The following is a 20,500-nucleotide window of genomic DNA, read 5'->3' as shown; positions in this document are numbered from 1 at the left end:
CTGTGTGGGGGCGGGAGGCGGAGATGATTGACATCTCCTACAACTATTAGTCAAGCGAGAGAGGCTTGAAGAGCAGATACTACTACGAATTACCCTGCGAGGAAATGTTGTTAGCCACGCCCCCTCCTCCCACTGGTCTCCGTGAGCCTTCGGGGTGGGAGCTTTTGATGGCAGCCAATCGACGGTCAACGAGGAGGAGGACGACGATGAGGAGGCGGGGCAGGCGGGCTATGGTTTCCTGGAGAGCACATCTGTCTCCGTGCTTGCGGCTGGAGGGTTGCTGGGTCACTCACTATTCCCGGACCGCACTGCCAGGGGCTGGGCCGAGTACGAGAGCCGCATCGCCTCGCTGGCACCTTCCAGGCTGCCTTCTGAGGCCTTGAACCTGGCCCCATCTGGCGCTCCTGTGAGCCCCACTGCGACCCTAGCGCCCGATATCCTCCCCGCGGGCTGTCCGGAGGGTCCAGGCCCCATTGTCCTTGTCCCCACCGCGGCCACAGGCCCCTTGAGCGCTAGCCCTCCCCACTCCCCTTCCCAGGCAGGGCCACCAACGCCTCCAGCAGCCGCTCTTCTGTCTGGTCCGTGGAGGTGGTTGGTTACCATGGTGAAGCTGGCAGCCAAATGCATCCTGGCAGGTGAGTCTGAAAACTTGCGGGTGAATACAGTCTCCGGAGTCCAGAGACTTCATAAATTGTCGAGAGCTTTTGTTCACGTAAATTGTCTACCCTCTTTCCCTTTCTGTCTCGCAAAGGCGAGTTAATGCAATTACTGATAGAGTAAATTTCATTAGGTGTGGAAGAATTATCTTCCAGAGCACATTTGTAGCTCCAGGTGGCTTCCTTCACTCCCTGTCATACTCTGAGACCACCGTCACCAATTAGAGCCGTACTCAGGAGGAGTAGACGTGTTAAGAAAATGAGGCTAAGCACACCATAAGTGCTTCAGCTAAACCAGGTGCTGTACCCCAAAGTTAGGCATCAGTGACTTTGGTGGTCTTTACTTACGGGATTTTTCTCCTGACCCCAGTCTTATGCAAACAGGGATAGGAGACAGTAATGTACAGTTGACCAGAGTTTACAAAAAGCTATGTGTGTTGACTTAAGATCCAAAGTTACAGTGCTGTCTCATGGTCAGGAGGACGTAAGTGTTGAATCCCCCAAAAGTGGGAATCTTTGTTTTGCTGACTGATACATCCCAAGCACCCAGAACATATATGTAGAACATAGTAAGTACTCAATAAATATTTGTAGAATGAATGCCTGTGTGGCATGCACACTGCTCATTTAGAAAAACATTTGCCTGGATTATGGACCTGGGACCACAGAGCACAGATGTACTTTCCTGAGTCCTTACTGCTTGTCAGGCTCGTGCATTTCATTTAATCCTGTCACAGTAGGTAGCACCCTGGGGTAAGTGCCGGATTGTTCTGACTTTACTGAGGCACTGAGGTGAAGTCTCTTGCCCAAGGTCACCCCCTAGCGAAGGAAGGTCATAGGCAGGATTTCAACCCCGAGATCGGCCTAAAATTCCTAACTTCCTACCTCCAAAATTCTTAACTTGTGTTACTGTTGAAACCTGTGACCTTTCTGGGTTTGTCTGACCAGTTCAGGAAAGAAGCAGTGAGAAATTATGCAGAGGAAAAAGAGATCCCTTTTTTTGATTCCTCTCTTCCAGACCAAAAAGGATGGTATTTTTAATGACTTTTCCAATTTGGAAATAAAAGGGTCACACAGAAAGTTGACTGACCATAGTCAATCATATCATACTGAGCAAAAGAAATTAATGGTTCTCAAGAGCAGCCTCTAGTTTCCAGAGCACCAGTGGGGGCAGTATTGTGTAACAAAATTAATTCTGCTGTTCCTCAGATTGGCTGTGTCCTCTTGGACAAAGCACTTTTCTGAGCCTCAGTTTCTTCGTGGATAAGGTGGGATCGTTTTTCTCTGAAGTTAGATTTTTTTTCCTAAATGGGCCTCTCTCTCTGACTATTCTTTCTCCTATTTCTCTTTTAAATCAACTCCCATCACGAGGCTAAATTACTGAGCACCATCTATGTGTCAGCACTGTGCTAGACCCTCACCACGGGTCATCTCAACAACCCTATGTGGTCAGGATTATTGTCATTCTCCTCTACAGATGGGGCAGCTGAGACCCAGAGAGGTTAGGACACTTGCCCTGGGTCACACAGCTGGATTTGGCTGAGCTGGGATCTAGATTCAGGTGATCTGATTTCCAGGGCTTTGTTCTTAGCCCCACACTCTACCATCCTCAGGCCTCAACTCGAGACTCCTTGCCCTTCTTTATACCCACACCCTCAGGTACTAGTTTTACCTGATTTCATCCACTGCCTAGGAAGTCATTCCTGAACTCCAACCTAGCCCTCAATCTGAAGCCTCCTTTTGAGGCCTCAAGGGTATCTATCTCCTCTTGGAAGTTTTCAGGGGCCAAAAGACCTCAGCAGAATGAATCACTGCACACAGCCCTACCTCCACCACCCATCAAAACCTCGTTCTTCACCCCACCCTCGCCACACAGGCCCCCTCACTGGCCAACTCTTTATTTTATCTTATTTTTTAAAACAAACACCACATTTTAAAAAATATTTATTTAATTTATTTATTTGGTTGTGCCAGGTCTTAGTGGCAGCAGGTGTGCTTCTTAGTTGCGGCTTGTGGGCTCCTTAGTTGCGGCACGTGTGCTCCTTAGTTGTGGATCACTGGCTCCTTAGTTGTGGCATGCGAATTCTTGGTTGCGGCATGCATGTGGCATCTAGTTCCCTGACCAGGGATCCAACCTGGGCCCCCTGCATCGGGAGCGCAACTCTTAACCGCTGCGCCACCAGGGAAGTCCCCCGACTGTTTAAAATGGAGTCAATCTGCCTTTTTTCTCTCACATAACTAGTCACCGAGGGACCTGATAATTCAAGTGCTTATTCAGTCCACATATTTACTGAGCACCTAGTATGTGTGAGTTGCCACGCAAGGTGCACTGGGAGCACAAGGGTGAACCCGGCCAGCCCCCGCACTCAAGGAAGTGCTGAGTTGTGCATAATAGCTTATAACGCAAGAAACAGGAATCGAATGCCCTTTGATCCCAGAGAAATACCTCAAGGCACAGGTGCTAGTTGTTCTGATTCAGATGGAGAGAAAACAACACTTAACATTTATCTATATTTTGTGCTTCCAAATCACATAAATATTACTTAATATATATCAGGCACTGTACATGTTAACTCGTTAAATCCTCATAACAATTTATGAGATAGAAGCTGTTATCCCCATCTTGTAGATGTGGCAACTGAGGCCCAGAGAGATTACTGACCTAAGGTCATACAGCTTGTAAGCGATGGAGCTGTAGTCTGTGCCCTGAGTACCATGCTGTACTTACTGCCTCTTGACATACGTGGGGATGATAAACCTGACTCCCTGGAGGGCTGCTCTGATGTCAAGTCTCATGCCACCAGCAGTGAGCTGCACTAGCCACACAGGTAAAGACAAAGGAGTGAGAAACGACCTTCAGAGGCTGGGCAGGATTAGGATTTGGATTAGGGTGACCTGAAAGGAGGTTATCTTCGAGGAATTTTCAGGGATCAAGAGAATAGGACTGTAGAGCCCAGATTTTGTGTAAGGGATAGTCAGAGACAGAGTTGGAAGGTGGGGAGGGGCGTACAGCGGAAAGAATCCTTTGACAGGCTCTGTGAGAGCGTCACCGGAGGAGAGCACTGTTTTATGAAGATATGTCTGTTGATGCCAAGCTCAGGGTGGGTTAGAGCAGGGAGAAAAACAAAAAGGAGAGAGGGCCAGTTGGGCGATGTTTTCAGTCCAGACCTAGTCAAGAAAACAGAAAATACATTAGGCATTTCAACAGAGAGTTTAATATATGGAATTGGTTCAGCGTGTGTCAGAGAACTGAAAAAGCCAGAAGACAACGTTGTGATGACACAGAATTGGTGGGTGGCGGTCAGAGTCGTCAGAAGCTTGAAGAAGAACCTCCCCCAACCCTGAGCTGGGATCCAGACCTCTGAGGAGGGGGCACTGCCTGGCTGGGGTGGTACCCAGTGTGTGATGCCAGCACGTGCCACCCATCACTAGGACCCATTGCCCACTGGCCAGGAGCTCAGCCCCATGTTTAGGGTGAGAAACCGCCAAACCAATTCCAGACCATCCTGAGGGTCTGTGTCTTGAGGCCACTCCTGGTACCAAGTGCTACACGAGGCAGGGTCCAGGCAAAAAGCTGAAACTACACAGGTATCTCGACAGTGAGGATTTAGTGTGGGGTGTTCATTAAACAGGGACTGGAGGACTGGAAAGACAAAAGGGGACAGTAAGGCAGCACGGAGAGTAACTGCAGGAAGGAGCCTCATCCCAGGGCTGCGGGACGAGAGGGAAGAGGGCAGGTTGTCAGAACCTCAAAGTGCAGGAGGGTGCTGGGAGCTGAGCCGCAGATCTCTGAGAAGGGGATGCTGCCCACTGACGCTGGTATCTGTGAGGCTGGTCCAGAAGTGCAAAAACATAAAACCCAGTTGGAGGCAGCGACTAACCTTTGCTGCTGGGTCAAGGCCGTCAGTAGGATAACACTAAGAGAAACAGCAAAGCCAAGGGGAAGGAGCAAGTCCCCCCCACCCCGCCCCCAGCCTTCCAGCCTTACTCTTGAACTCACATCGGCAGAGCCTGATGGGAAATCCCTGGCAAAAGAGAAACGTGTGCAGAGTCCCAGCTCCAGCATCACAAGGCAGAGCATGGATGGGTGGGTTCGGGACTGAGACAGGAGCCCAGGTTGAAGTTTGAGGTAACTAGGGCAGTGTTGGTCATGACAACAAAGGAGATGTGGGCTGGAGACACAGAGAATGATGTAAGGAAAGAAGAGGCTGACTGGACTTGGGAGGAAGGAAAAGAAGCCTTCAGAGGTGACGGTGGGTGAAGTCTGGGGACATCGAGAGTGGTGAAGAGAACAAGTAAGATAAATGGGCGAGACCGCTCGGGACCCAGCCTGGCTGTAGGCACTGAGATCCGGTGGAAGGCCTGACATTCCAGTGGAAACACCCACAGGGTGTGGGAAACACAAAGCTTGGGAGAGGGATCCTGGCACGAGAAGTGACAGTCGAGGTAACGAGAGTAAGTGGGACCGAGTAGGTGGGAACAGAGGACCAAGGACAGGCCCACAGGAGTGTCCACATCTGGGAGGCAGGCAGAGCAGCCGGAGGACCAGGCCGGTGCAGGGTCCCCGGGGCCAGAGGGCTGCCGGGGGCGGGATGCTGCTTCAAGCCGATTCATCCTTCAGAGGCATTGGGGAGCATGAGAACTGAGGAAAAACCACTGGACTTGGCGATTATGAGGTCGCAGGTGACCTTGCATCGTGCCCTTGCAGATGGCACCCTCTCCATCAAGCAGTGCACCCACCCCCCGCCGTCACCCCTGGGCTCAGCCTCCTCCAGGGAAGTCCTCCCCGCTGATGAAACCCCTCATCAGCTTCTCTCCTCCCTGCACCCTCAGATGCCTTGATTCTCAGCTTGTGCTATTTGAATTTGCACTTGTCATTTTGTTGCCCTGCAAATGTGTTTTATCAGTGGTCTCGCCTTCCTGGGCTCACTCGGATCCCTCCTCAGCCGACACAGGAGGTTTTCCAGAAGTGTGGGTGACTCTGACTGACAGTGGGAAGCAAGAGTTATGAAATTAACCAGAACAAATCTGTGGGGAATTTCACAAGCGGGAAGAGCCAATTTCCAACTGGATTCAGAAGCAAAATTGAAGTCGGGAGGGTGGATGCAGTCATTGCACAAGATGTGCTCTGTTTGCCCTGAGATGGATGGGTACCCAGTGAAAGTCCAGCCCACGGTCCCCCCCGGTGTCCCGGAAGGCTGCGGGGATGAAGACCTGCAGGGGCAGTGTTAGAAATGGGTCACAAGGGTCCCTGAGCTCTAGGAGAGGAGTGGAATCTGGCGGAGAGAGGGTGATGTTGGAACCCTAGGCAGGTTACCCAGCTTCTCTGAGCCTCAGTACCTTCATTTGTCAAATGAGGTTAATGATAGTCCCCGGCGGGGGGTGGAGGCTGGGACCTGGGGGCTGGGAAGGAGCGAATGAGATTGTATGAATGGGTCCATGACAGGCTCAACCCGTGTTGGTTCCCTTCTAAGAAATGGTGGCAAAGAGAAAAGCAAGACATGACTAGCTCACTCAGTCCTGGAGGAGTTAATGTGAAATGAAATGCCACGAGTAGGCAAATAATTGTCTCCCAAGAGAAAATTATAGGTGAGAAAAGTCAAAACTGAAAAGTGAACAGGGCGGCAGGCTATCGAGGAGTCAAGTAAAGAGGCGAGTTGAAGCCGCCTGTAAAACGGGGTGAAGGTGAGACGATTGCATCAAGGGATGCAAGGCAGAAGGATGCGAGCGTGGTGGTTTTGCTGAGGATCAAGGGGGTGAGAAAGCAGCAGACAGGTGTTCTGCCAGGGCGCGGGGTGATGGAGGGAGAATCAGTGAGACTCTCAAGGTGGGAAAGGTCTTGCAGGTGAACACAGTGTGGTATCAAAGGAAGCCACGCAGAGCCACTGGTGGGGACGTGGGGAGGGTGCAGGAGAATTAAGGATGGGCACGGAGAGCCTCCAGCACCCTTGGGGGCCCGGGAGGAACTCCAGAATAAATTGCCCCTGACCACCTTGTGAAAGGTCCAGGTCTCAGACTTGAAACTGTGACATAGATCTTTAGTTTCCAGGTACCAGTTTATGGGGCTCTCCACTAACAAAGGAAAGCCGAGAAGATGGAGCCGGTAGGTATGAGACGGGCTTAGAGGAACCAGTGGCTGTTGCCGATAGAGGAGAGGCCCTGGGAAGATGGGCCCGCAGTGGTCGCAGATGGGTTACCAGGAGGTGGAGGTGGAAAATGTCACTTGGAAATGGGCTTCAGGATGGCAAATGTAGCCCCTGACGTTTTGTTTCTCCTAAATGTAGAAACCCACCCAACTCTCACCCTCTCCCCCCCACCCCAGAAAAGTATGCAGGATTCTCAGGATGGACGCTGTAAACTCAAAGTGGTTCCATTAGAGAGCTGAACCTGTAAGTCTGTACCTGGTCACACTTCCTTACCTTCAAGACTTCAAAGTAATTTCAAGTTTGAAAGGGACAGGTTTTCCCCGTCGGGTGTGTTTCAGCGGAAGAGTGTCAGTTCTATTTCCAATGCTCAGAAGCTCTCCTTCAGCTCTGTTACCTTCTGGGTGGGTTTTTGTAGATGAAAGGATTAGCCCGGAAGAAAAGAGACTGGCCATCATGGGTTTGGAAGATCGGTCTCACGGACCCGCTGCCCTACCAGCGACCCCGGAGCAAGTTCCCATGAGACTCAATCACCTTTTCCCTGAGAACTCATTGAGGCTTTCGGTTTCTAGACCAGCGTTCTAGAATGGGAGAGCCTCTAGTCAGCTTGGGATGAAAGCGGTGTTTTTCTTCTACTCTGACCTCACAGGAGACCCAACCGTGGGCAAGACCGCCCTGGCCCAGATCTTCCGCAGCGACGGAGCCCATTTCCAGAAGAACTACACCCTGGTGAGATGTGGGCATCATAGGCCTGGCGGAGGCTTAAAGACAAGTGATCAGATAACCCTGGGGCAGTGACTTTCCAAATGTCCTTAAGAAGCCCTAAGAGGCCTGACCGTATGGCCGCAAGCCACGGGGCACGGGGCAGTGTGTGGAGCAGACTGGCCAGTGGTTGGCTGGTCACCGTGTACAGCTCGCTCGTGGGCAGGGAGTTGGACGAGACTAGGGCCTCTCTGACTTCCACACCAGAAGTGAGTCCAGAGCACAGACACTTGAGCCGGAGACGTGTGTCCCCTTGGGACCCCTGACGTGCGTGTTCTCCCTTTTCCTCCACAGACAACAGGGGTGGATCTGGTGGTGAAGACGGTGCCAGTCCCTGACACAGGGGACAGTGTGGTGAGTGGTGCCCTCGCCCCAAGGGGGCTCAATGCTGCCCCAGCTGCGCCCGAGGGCTCCGTGGTCACGGAGCGAGGCAGTGCTGTCACCAGGGGGACAGCGATTTCCTCAGTTCTTGCCTTCTCAAGGGAGAGATTTCAGTCAAGAGACATAGAATGGTTTTAAGTACTAAGAGTTTTCTTAAGCAGAGCAAGAGCGCACTCCCAAGAACGAATGAGAGTGGGCTGTCTGGAAACCAGAAGCAGCCCGCAGTGGGGTAGGGTTGGGCTTTTGAGAGTGGTGGTCCCTCCCTGTGTCCTGCGTCATTTGACTGACAAGTTGATTGACAGCTTTAGGTCCCGTAACTTTTCTCCTAGTGCACAGGCGCTTGCGCGCGAGCACCCAAACCGCAATGCTAATGTATTACAAATACGGCATAATGAACCCCAGGTTACCTTGAGCACCTTTTAGGTCTTGGTGCACCTGCACCGACCTGTGCTGGTAGGTTTATCTTGCTTGGTCCTGATAAGGCTGGTGGTCCTTGACTAGAAGAGGGAGGATCTCTGGGTGGGTTCTGATCACTAGTGTCCAGGTTGGGGAGGGAAAGATGACCCCGTCCAGGATGGGGCAAGACCCACTCATGTCTGACTAGCTACCTAAAAGTGCCAGGACTTGGCCTAGACTTGTCTGAGCATTCAGGAACAGGCTGGGGGGAACACGGGAAGCATTGTATGGAAGGGATGAGGAAGAAGACATGAGGAAGACTGGGCTCTGGGTCTTACCCTCAGAACTTACCGAGTATTGAGGTTCCTAACCTGGGTGCCTCTGTGGGAAGCCTCGACCCTTGAAATTGAATTGCAAGATGCTAGGTTTGCATGTGCTTTTCTGGAGAGAAGCCTTAAGAATTGCTAGATTCTTAAAGAGGTCCATGAGCAAAAAGCAATTTTAAGTACCCCGGATACAGTGAGAAGGGATAAGATGAGTGCACCGACAACCAATGAGCAAAGCAAAGGAGGTCACTGACCTTCAGACAGCATGTGCCAGAGGCCCGAGCCAGCAGGAAATTAACGGGGAACTTAGGGGAGACTTCCTGGAATGGCAGCCTTGGGGAGGGGCTCTCACCTGGGCCGGTGAAGGTTCGGACACGGGCAGGAAGGGTCATCCTGCGCCCTCTGCTAGAATCACACCTCAGCCACCCAGAACCATGACAGACTGTCCTACTTTAAATGCCTTCCCCAGGCCTCCTCGGTGACCTCCTTTAAAAAGGATCGTTTTAAGATTTGAAAATCAATTTCGTTAACAAAGTGCAGAATGACCTTTTGGAAAACAGAGCACTTGTCAGCCTGTCTAGCATTCTGTTCTGCCAGGTGGGAAGTCGGCTTGTTCCTGGTATTTTTGCACTTGGGGTTAGGAGGGGTGAGATGCCGCCCAGAAAGAGCCAGTTGGGGTGGGAAACCGTTGTTCCTCCTCCCACCGTCTTCCTCGTGCCTTGGACAAAAGACAAATGTGTGTGCACGTGCGCATGCGTGTGTCACCCTGAAGGTGCGCCGGGAGTCCTAGCGGGGATTTGCAGACAGGGGTTTCCCCATGTGTAGGCTTTCCTGGGACCTGTCTTTATGATTCCAGGAACTCTTCATTCTTGACTCGGCCGGCAAGGAGCTGTTTTCTGAAATGCTGGATAAATTGGCAAGTAGCATTCAGTCTTTTTCCTATCACCACCACCTCCCGCCAAAGGTTTGCCCCTTAACAATGCCCTCACAGAAATTTCACTTCACTACAGCCATCAGGAGAAGCTACCATGGCAACATCCTGTAAGGGGCATTCCTCCCAGCCTTGGGGTTGGTGGCCCCTTGGCAGGTAGGAGCAGCTCTTGCATGTGATTCGTGATTGCTTCCCCCCGGCCCTGGAATGGCTGACTCCCAATGCACCAGAGTTGTGCACCTCGGTCCTCGCAGCCCCCCACTCCGGGGCCTCCCTTCTCTGGAGCAACCCCCTCCTGGGGGTGTTCTTTCAGCCCTCCTCCACCTCTTGGGTCTGGAGCAAAGATTTCCTTCCCCGCTAGGGGGTGCCCTAGAGGCCCCACAGTGAGGCTTACCTTCCCAGCCCACCCCCTGGTCCCACCTAGGATTGCTCTGGGACCTGCCCCTGCTGCCGCCCCAGGCTCATCCAGCCCGCCCAGCCTTCCTCTTAGGATCCAGCTTGCTGTACCTTCCAAGGTAACGGTTCCGCTAATGTGGGCCAGTGAGCTACTTAGAAGGTTTGCGATCTCCAGAGCCCTCCCCTGCCTTTCCAAGAACAGCTAGATTTTAATAGAAACTGCCACCCTGTTTTTTCGCCTAAGAGAAATAGATCTAATGATGGTAATTTCACACAGGGCTGGCCTCACACATCAGTTCTTGGTGTTTTCCCACGCGGCTCCCTTGTACACTGTCCGGCGCTGCCCAGCGGAAGAGATGATGTGTCTGGACAAGTCAGGGTCCCACGCTGCCCATGCTGGGTCCCCTCACTGGGGCCTGGAGGAAGGAGGTCTCTCCTGCATGTGCACAGGGGTGGTCAGTGTGACTCTAGCTAGAGCTCTGTAGTCTGTGGAGTGAAGGTGTGAAGGGATCATCAATTTAATCCAAGCTCCTCCCATCCTGGGCACCTCCAGGAGGGGAGCCTCAGGGGCAGGAGGGTGAGGCCTCCAGAGCCAGTTCTGGGCTGGCCTTCCAAGGACAGCTGGAGGGAAAAGGATTCTCCCTCACACCCTGGGAGGTGACAACACCCCAGAGATGAACCAGCCTCTAATTGTGCAGGATGGGGGTCCCCAGAGACCGGGGCATCGCCAAGAGTCACACGCACCAGGACTAACCTCACAGCCTAAGCAGGGCTGCCCCGCGGCCCCGTGCCAGGCAGCAGGATGGCCCAGGGGTCTGAGCAGCCCCTGAAGGCGCCAGCCCCTGAGAGCATAGCACTGGTTCTTAACTGGGACAGCGAACCCTGTCCAGTTGCTGGTCTGGTTTGGATTAGGGCTGATACGCTGCAGGAGAAGCAGAAAGTGTCCTTTGTCTTTTGAAAAGCCGGCCCTTAGGAAAATGTAAGCAAACCAGCTTCCAGTGAGTGGCTAACAAAGAAAGGATGCTCTTTCAGGCCTGCGAAGCAGAAAACATATCACCTTGCGTAATAGTGGGCCCTCTATGAGAATGAGTAGAAGAATGAGTTAATGGAACCGGGGCAGGCAAAGCATTTCTGGGTAGAGAAAAGCCTCGGCCGCACCCTGGTGTTTAAAGCCTGTGTGACTTGGGCAAGTCAGTTACCCTCTCTGAACTCAGTTTCTTCAGCTACACAGTAGGGATCTTCAGACCAGCCCTGCAAAGTTGGGAGGTTTCACGATCGGATGCGAGCTCTCACCCTCACCGTCACCATCCCAGACCTAGGCCTTCCCCGCCACTTCGCCCAGCCCTCCCATTCATTCCTGTGGGTGAATCGTTTTCTTCTGTGGATGTGGCTCGGTTTTCTGATTCACATCCCCTTTAGAATTTTTCACTTCCCTCTGCCCACGTGTCCCTTCCCTTAGAAGGCCACATTTCCTCCCCAGTCTAGGAGTCACTTTCGCTGTCAGTGACGTGTCCCCATCCTGTCCCCCTTGCACAGTGGGAGAGTCCCAACGTCTTGTGTCTCGTCTACGACGTGACCAACGAGCAGTCCTTCACCAGCTGCAGCAAGTGGCTGGAGAAGGCTCGGTCACAGATGCCAGGCGCCACCCTCCCAGGTACGAACTGCAGGCATCCGGGGTTCCCAGCAGCACCTCTGACCTTCAAGTTCAAGAGCACAAGGTCACTGCAGAAATGGCTGTGGGTGCAGAAAAAGGGTGCCCTGGTCTTTGAGTGTGATGGTCTAGACCGTACCCTGGCTCTGCCTCAGCAACCACGGAAACCTCAGTGAGTTGCCCCACCTCTGTGAGTCTGTAAAATGGGCCTGCTGACGCCCCCCACCCCCGGCAGGGTTATGGGGTGACTCAAGATAATAAGGTGGAAGGTGCTGTGATAGGAATATGAGTCGTTATTTCCGGAAAGCTAACCCCAGGGAAGCAGTCCTCATTTTCTCCTGTATGTGGGGCACCAGTAAACATGCAAGGCCCGTTTTCACTTCTGAATGCTCTCAATCAGTTTATTTTTCATCCCTATGTGAGATCAACAAATTCTCCTCATTAGAGACCAGGGAAAGCGATCTCCAGAGACAGGCTCAAAAATTAGCCACAGCGGATGCAGCTGGCAACAGAGCCAAATTACCTCTGAATGCCTGACTCTGAGCCCAGCCCTCAGATTAGTGTTAATGACCGTTTTGAAAGTTTGCTCCATGTGCTAGAAATGATCGCAAATGCTCACATCAGTTTGGTCCTCGCCTTCACGGTTTGCAGCCTTAGGGAGGGGAGGCGGACAGGTACCCAGGAGGTCTAGCAGAGGGGCTGAGCGAAAGCTGCAGGTGCCAAGTGCCGGCCTCCCGCTCCGCTGCGGCCCTCGGGGGCCAGTGCGGGGTCTCCGGTCGTGCTCATCACCTCGGATCAGGGAGCCTCTCTCAGATGAGGTTTTACACACCTCAGAATTAGGCTGCTTGCTCTTTTATCTCTCCAGCTGTCCTCCCAGACGGCCACGGTTAAATGCGATGCTCCGATTGTTTCTCTCGAGTAGGTGTACTGGTGGGGAACAAGACAGACCTGGCCAGCAGGCGAGTGGTGGAGTCGGCCCAGACCCGGGCATGGGCACTGGGCCAAGGCCTGGAATGTTTTGAAACATCCGTGGTAAGTATTTCCGCCTGCACCGTAGCCAAGTCTGGAGCAGACCTCGGCTGGAAGCGGTTTCTCACATGACCTCACACGCATGGAGCTGTTAGTCCACCATATGCAGAGCCTAATCTGGAGCTGGTGTTTACACCCTTAGCCCAAGATCTCTCTCAGTATAGCAGGAGTCACTCGTGGGTTACAAACAAGCAGATCAGCCAGCCAGCCGGCCCTGGGAAAAGCTGCATCTCAATTAGGAAGAAACACAGGTGTATCGTGTTCAGTTACAGTGACGCTTGATGTTGGCATGAGACATCTTGGGTTACAGTGTTGTTGCCACATTATTTCATAGACTCTCAAAATCAGCCCCGTGATCCAGGAGCTGGCCCCCATTCCCCACTTTGTGTTGGGGTGAAGTGACTGGCCCGTGAGTCACGTTGACTCACGAAGGGTTGAGCCAGGACTAGGATCCCTGACTTCTGGTTCCCGTGCTCCCTGCCCCCACCGTGCCGCAGCCCCAGGGTGACACCAGGCCATAGAATGTCTCTGGTATATTCAGCAAGAGCCCTTGGGAAGGGGGACGGTCAGAGGGATTTGTTCCCGGCCCCTTCAGTACCCGATAATCATGATTTGGGCATGTTCACAGTATTGTGGGAAGCTCCCTCCTACGTGGGGAGTTCTGAGGTCCCAGCCTCCCTGCAGCCAGGGTGCAGGCACGTGACCCAGGCTACACCAATCAGAAACACTCGTGTGCTACTATGGAAGGGGGTCAAGACACCCCCCTGCGGGAGCCGCCCAGAAACGCCCACTTCAGAGCCAGCAGGGACCAAGGTGCCAGCTGCAGTGCCCCTTCCCGGGGTTGCTGGGGAGACTTGCCATGTCTGGCACAGCCCGAAACGTCCATGGTGGTAACTTGGACTTCATTCCTGGCCTTGTGGCCTCCGGCCCCGACTGATTCCTTGGTCCTCCCAGAGAGTCAGTGGGCTACTTAATAAACAGCCCTGAGGTCGTTTTCTACTCAAACTCTCCTTAAGCTACAGGCACCCTTGTTGTCGCATCTGTGAAATTTGACAAATGCTGCTATTCAGTTGCCGTATGGATGTGAATTTCTTAAACCCCCTCAAAGCGGCATGCTTCCTTAGGGAAAGTAGCGAGTGCAGGCAGGTGCTCTGACCTCCGATGGTGAATAGCGGGACTAGCTGTGGGCCGCTCCGTGTGTTACTTAACCTGTTGGTGCCTCAGGTTCCTCACCTATAAAGTGGGGATAGTAAAATATATCCCTCATTGAGTAATAAATATGGGAATTAAGTCAGATGGTGAATATAAAAGCACTTAGCACGAAGTCTGAGGCATAGTAAATGCTCAGTCAATGTTAGCTTTTTTAAATATAAATATTCCCTCTAGTAATCTCATTTACACTATTATTACTCACTAAATCCTTGTATTGCTAGATTGTGCAGAGATAAATGTCAGTTTTGCCTCTGGTGCAACGATCACAAATGCTAAATTAGTGAAGTTCCATTTAGCAGGCTTTTACTGTATAGAGGGTTGCCCATCTCTTATGCAGGACACCTTTGAGCAAAGCAGTAAGCTGTACCTCCCACCACAAACAGTATCTTCCTATTCCCCCCTCCTCCATTCACATTTATGAAGTTGCCTCCTTACCCCAATATCCCACGTTCCCTGGAACTCTTGACGGAACTCAGAAATTAACACCCACTCCCAACACTTCCGTCACCAAAGGCCACTGGGCTGCATGTTTAAACTCTGGTTAGGTGTTTGCCACTACACGATTGAAACGGGAGGGTATAAATGATGTCTGATGAGGCTGCAGTTAAGCACTTGGTATTAACTGTGCAAGTTAACTAGTCCCCCCCTGAGTTGATGCCAACAAAAGCACCACCCGGCAGCTCGGTTAAGAAAGCTGTAATTAAAAAGGAGGTATAACCAAATGCCATTTGAGACGCAGCCAAGTCCTGACACCAAGCCCACCTCCTCCTCTCTTTCTAAATGCAGCCATAATTTTCCTGCAGACCTAAAGGAGATACCTACATGGCCATTTGACTTTCTTTTTTCTTTATAATTCCGTCCCCAGAACATACTCATTTTAAAACTGGAGGTTTTGTACCCTTTGACCACTTTCACCCGTTTCTCCCACCCCCGTCCCCACCGCCCCTGGCAACCACCAGTCTACTCTCTGCTTCTGAGTTTGTTTTTTGTTAGATTCCACACATAAGTGAGAACATAACAATATTTATCTTTCTCGGCTGGCTTATTTCACTTAACATAATATCCTCAGGGTTCATCCACATTGTCACAAGTGGCAGGATTTCCATCTTTTTTATGGCTGAATAGTATTCATGTGTGTGTGTGTGTACCACATTGTCTTTATCCATTCATTCATCCGTGTACACTCAGGTTGTTTCCATGTCTTGACTACTGTCATGACTATTCTCTTGGCAGTGAAGATGGGGATGCAGCTATCTCTCCAAGGAAGTGATTTCGTTTCCTTTGGTTACATACTCAGAAGTGGGATTGCCGGATCATATGGCAGCTCTATTTTTAATTTTTGAGGAACCTCCATACTGTTTTCCATAGTGGCTGCACCAATTTTCATACCCACCAACAGTGCACAAGGGTTCCCTTTTCTCCACATCCTTACCAACACTTACCTCTTGTCTTTTTGATGATAGCCATCCTCACAGGTGTGAGGTGATACCTCATTGTGGTTGATTTGCATTTCCCTGACGGTTAGTAATTATGAGTACCTTTTCATGTACTTGTTGGCCGTTCGAATATCTTCTTTGTAAAAATATCTGTTATTCGTCCTTTGCCCAGTTTTTAATCAGAGTATTTGTGTTTTTGCTGTTGAGTTGCACAAATTCCTTGTATGTTTTGGATATCAACCCCTTATCAGATGTGTGGTTTGCAAATATTTTCTCTCATTCTGCAGGTTGCCTTTTCATTTTGTTGATGGTTTCCTTTGCTGTGCAGAAGCTTTCTGGTTGGTGTAGTCCCACTTATTGATTTATGCTTTTGTTGCTTGTGCTTTTGTTGTCATATTCATAAAATTATTGCCAAAACTACTGACAAGGATCTTTTTCCCAATGTTTTCTTCTAGGAGTTTTTTTGGTTTCAGGTCTTAAGTTCAACTGTTTAATCCATTTTGAGTTAATTTCTGGGAGGTGTAAAATAGGAATCCAGTGTCATCCTTTTGCATGTGAATATCCAGTTTTCCCAGCACCATTTATTGGAGAGATTATCTTTTCTCCATTGAGTATTCCTGACTCCACTGTCAAATATTAGATGACCATATATGTGGGGCAATTATTTCTGGGCTCCCAATTCTGTTCCATTGGTCTTCGTGTCTGTTTTTATGCCAGGACCGTATTGTTTTGATTATTATAGCTTTGTGATAGGGTTTGAAATAAAAAAATGTGATGCCTCCAACTTTGTTCTCTTTCAGGATTACTTTGGCTATTCGAGGTCTTTGTGGTTTCTCTTTGACTTTCTAACACCCCTCAATATTTGGCATTTTCGCACCAAAAAATTTAAGAGCATTTCTTTAAACAGCAGTTAAAAGTTTAAAATGCATTGTTTATTACTGCAAGAAGTTGGACAGTATTAAATAAAAGTGAGTTCAGGGAAGATCCATAGGGATGGCTTCCCTTGCAGGAAGGTGAGGGGAAGGGAACTGAGGTTTGTTGAGCACCTACTGTGTGCTAAGTGTCTTGCACACATTATCTATTTAGGCTTCCAGCAGTCCTGCTGCTATCCGTATCTTACTGATGACAAACAGACTCAGAAAGACTGTGTTGCTTTCCCTGGTTGCCCAGCTAATGAGCAGTGGAACCAGAACTAGAACACAGGCCAGCCTGTCCAGCTTGATAACCTTCTAGAAAGGGCTCTGGCCTCCCACAGACCCTACTTTGGGAGTCTCAGGGGCAGAATTCTAGGCCAGATTAAGCACTAGTCTGAGCCTGCTCTAAAGATTCTTCACGCAGAGCAGACCTACTCTACAGCTGTCAAACGATGTCAGCAAGACTGTGATTCATCATTTAACAAAAGGATTCCTATCATTAGCAAGCCCTCCTAATGCATTTGGAAAATGGTTCTGTTTACATCTGCTATTTCAGGAGCACTCCATGTGTATAAAGAGACTTGCCTCCATTGAATTCCCTACTTTTTATGTTGCGTTCTCCGAAGATCTGCCTTTCAAGAGCTTTCAGACCCAGTTAGAAATCCTTGTGCATGTGCCTTGCAGGCCTCATTCTCTTCCCATTCAATGCTTAACTATACTTGCAACTGACGTAACGTTTTGCTATTTGACTTTGGCGTAGCCTAGGACGTTATGCTCTGTACGGTCAAAAGTGTCTTGCAAATATAACTGAGTTATTCTTCTTACGTCCTGCTGAAGAGTGACAGCCTTCCGGTCCTTGGCAGTCATGAGTTGAGTATAGACACTCGTCTGGGCCACCAGCTGTCCTCTCATTTCTCAGCACCCTCTCAGCACTGCCACCTCTGGTTCTGCTCTTGGTGACTTGTCTCCTCCACCCTTGGGACAGGAGGTCCGGTAACTTTCTGCAGGAACTGGTTTCCTTTTGCGCGCTTCTGTCACCCCAGCTGGCAGAGTGAAAAGGCTGCTCTTCTCAAATTTGGGGCATCTGAGTTCTAGACTGGGCTCTGCATAAAACAGCTGGGCCACTGCACCCCTGGGCCCCAGACTGCTGTCTATAAAACAAAGGCACTGAGCTTGACGGCTTCGTTCCATCCTTTGGTTTGGAAATCCTTCCGTTTTGTCGGGGATATTTCATTACCTCTTATCAAGGCTGCACTTTTGCCACCAGCTACGGATTGTTTGAAAATCCGTACACACAGGTTCTTGTGCATTCATAGTTTGAGCTACTGTCTTGAAAGTAGTGGGTGCTTTCTTCTGCCAACTTATTTCTTTAAAAAAATTTAAAATACCCGTGGATGCGCACATAGAGAGTGAGAAACGATAGCTAAGTGGAGAGGGTACCATTTTCTTTCTCCCAGAGCCTGTCAGGCTCACCCTATAGGGCTGGTTCTTCCTACCAGATGAAGAAAACCTAGGGCAAGCTCCAGAACTTTTCTGATCTCTCTCAGATAATAAAAAAATCCTTTGGTCACCTTTAGTCACAAAATTATTCATTATTTCACTTATTAAAATGCCCAGTCCTGAGTGACTGTCAAAATTCGTAAAGTCAGGGCTTCCCTGGTGGCGCAGTGGCTGAGAGTCCGCCTGCCAACGCAGGGGACGCAGGTTCGTGCCCCGGTCCGGGAGGATCCCACGTGCCGCGGAGCGGCTGGGCCCGTGAGCCATGGCCGCTGAGCCTGTGCGTCCGGAGCCTGTGCTCCGCAACGGGAGAGGCCACAACAGTGAGAGGCCCGTGTAGCGCAAAAAAAAAAAAAAAAAAAAAAAAAATTCGTAAAGTCAGCTTTGCTTCCTGAGCCTGCTGTGGGAAGCAGGGCCAGGCTGCTGCATCTGTGTTTCCGGACCTGTGCTTCCCCACCAGCTCACTTCTGTTGGGACCTGCTGTGGCCCCTCTGGACTTGCCAGGTGTCAGAGATGCCCTCCCTGCGCCCATCAGGGGCACTTTCTCACCTGCGGCTTCCACCTCACAGGTGACACCTCCTCAGGCTAGGACACCTCCTCACCTTTTCTGCGACCTCAATTCCGGGCCGTCCATTCTTGTTGGGACCCATCACCCTCCTGGAGGCTGTCCCCGCGGAGTTCCTTTAGGACAGCTCCAGGCTGGGCTTCCGCTGGGCCCACTGCTGGTCCAGGGAAGCATTGCTGCAGCCCCAGTTTGACAGAGGAGGCATTGCAGGCCATCCCCAGTCTGCCCTCTCCTGCTTGGCCATCCAGACAGCCAACCCCAGCCTCACCTTGATGCTTCCCAGGCCCGGGTCCAGCACTGGCCTGAGTCCCCGGGCTGCAGGCTTCCTCTTGGGACCCTCCCACTGACCTCAGGATGAGGGAGAAGCACCCGCATCCTGGGGGAAGTGCCACAGCACTCCCCGACCTCCATCCTGTCTGCTCCTCCCTCCAGAGTGTGGAGGTCCTTGCCATCGGTTGTTTTGCTTTGACCTTTGGAGCCTCAGTCAAAACTAAGCAAGAAAGAGTCTCATTTTAACATCCTGTCACACACACAGTGAGAGTGGCTAAAAGTACAGGCTCTGCAGGAACAGGTCTAGGTTCAGACCCAGCTCCATCACGGGCAAGTGTGTGGCTTTCGGCACGTGACCTTAACCTCTCCACGTCTCAGTTTCCTTCTTGTAAAACGGGAGGAATGGTAGTAGCTGCCCTGAGTGGTGGGGGTGGTGGGAAGGAGAAATTGGGGCAGAGGGCGGAGCACCTGGCAGGAGGGAAGAGCGGGCGATGCGAGCTCTCTGTGACAGTCCTACAACCAACCAACTGACTTCTTCAATTTGTCTCTCCAGAAGGAGATGGAAAACTACAAAGCCCCCTTCCACTACCTGGCCAAGCAGTTTCACCACCTGTACCGGGAGAAGCTGGAGGTTTTCCAGGCGCTGGTGTGAGGGGCTGGCTGGACCATTCCCCGCGATGGAACCTGGCCGCAGGCTCCGTCTCCTCGGGAGATGGGAGAAGATAGAGTGGCCTGAGCCCTTCCAATCTATCGTGACAGCTTTAAATAAAATGAGAAAAATGGAGAAGCAGCAGCTCATTCCGTTCTTGGTCGGGGCAGCCCTGGTGCCATTTTACACTTTGGCTTCTGCTTCCAGAGCAGCCTCCAGTGGTGGGAGCTGGTGCTTGTGACAGTGGGTGTCCTGCCCTCCCCGAAGGACCTCCCCGCAAGAGCCCACCCCACAACTTGCCGTAGTTGAGGTGCTCAGCTTGGAATCTGCCACGTGGCCAGGGCGCTGATGGCCCTCTCCTTATTCTAGCAGATTCGACTTTGCTGGCTGTCCCGCTGTCCACCTTGCTCCTCAGCCAGAGCTCCCTGGTGATGGCTACTGTCCCTGGCAAAAACAGTGCCCTCTGCCGGCTACCCTGGGTGCCTCTTCTTGATAAAGACCCAGCCCCTCCCAGCTGCCGGGAACCCTGAGCTTGGCACCCAGGGAGCCAAGAACGAGGCCACTTTCCTTTAATGACCCTGCTCTCAGCAAGCCGGGAAGCAGTCATAATTCTTTGCACTGAGCTTGACTGTTTTCCGTCCTGTCTCTGCTGCCAGATTAATCTTCCTAAAACACCACTTTCATCATTTCACTCCCCTGATCAAAGACCCATAGAAGTTCCTCGTTGCCCCTTACATCAGGGCTGCGGGCCAAGGTCTGGCATTGAAGCTTGCCTCTGACTGTCACCCTCACCCGGGGGTCTCAGCTTCTTTCAGCTCCAGGGCCCCAGAGGGTCATCACCCTCTTTCAGTCGCCCTCTTGGTGGGAGTGGGGGTGCTGTGCAGGGTGCTGGCTTTGGCGGTAGGCAGATTCTGGGTCTGTCCCAGCGATAGCAGTCATAATGGAAATTAACTCTGGTTCCTGTTTATGACCTGCCATGTCTCTACATGAGCTGAGCACATTACACGTATTAGCTAATTTAATCCTTACAACGTGGAGTCTCGCTGTCCCACTTTTACAACTGAGGAACCAGAGTCAGAATCATGGACGCCAGAGCCTGGCCCACAGCCGCCGCCTCCCTGCATCCGCCTGAGCTTGGCCGGGAGGAAGTGGAGGTGGTGGCTCGGTTGCCCCTCGAGGTCACTGTGAGAAGTGAGATAACACGTGAAGGGCATAGGCCACGTATCGACCGCCTCGGGCCCCTCCCATCCCCCGTCCTGTCACTTCTCAACACAAACTCACTGTAG

General features: G+C 51.5%; 1 protein-coding gene across 1 annotated transcript; it reads left to right on the top strand.

Moving 5' to 3' along the window:
* Positions 1-218: 218 nt before the first annotated feature.
* Positions 219-19,349, top strand: IFT27 (intraflagellar transport 27). The gene is made up of 7 exons (XM_029206103.1): positions 219-635; positions 7,449-7,528; positions 7,856-7,915; positions 9,521-9,580; positions 11,528-11,645; positions 12,565-12,674; positions 19,119-19,349. Exons 1-7 carry the CDS (start codon positions 602-604, stop codon positions 19,215-19,217), a joined length of 561 nt encoding a protein of 186 aa, XP_029061936.1. The 5' UTR covers positions 219-601; the 3' UTR covers positions 19,218-19,349.
* Positions 19,350-20,500: the final 1,151 nt, after the last annotated feature.

The sequence above is a fragment of the Monodon monoceros genome, unplaced genomic scaffold (assembly GCF_005190385.1).
Source record: "Monodon monoceros isolate NGI ecotype Baffin Bay Population unplaced genomic scaffold, NGI_Narwhal_1 Super_Scaffold_6, whole genome shotgun sequence".
NCBI lineage: Eukaryota > Metazoa > Chordata > Mammalia > Artiodactyla > Monodontidae > Monodon > Monodon monoceros.
Note: the sequence above shows the minus strand (reverse complement) of the source record. Positions and strands in the feature narration are given on the sequence as shown.

What these genes read in the sequence shown, in the direction of transcription:
- IFT27 (XM_029206103.1), top strand. Translation starts at nt 602, where the DNA reads ATGGTGAAGCTGGCAGCCAAATGCATCCTGGCAG. An exon ending in CTGACACAGGGGACAGTGTG is followed by an intron (nt 7,916 to 9,520) that starts GTGAGTGGTGCC and finishes TTATGATTCCAG; the next exon opens with GAACTCTTCATTCTTGACTC. An exon ending in AATGTTTTGAAACATCCGTG is followed by an intron (nt 12,675 to 19,118) that starts GTAAGTATTTCC and finishes TTGTCTCTCCAG; the next exon opens with AAGGAGATGGAAAACTACAA.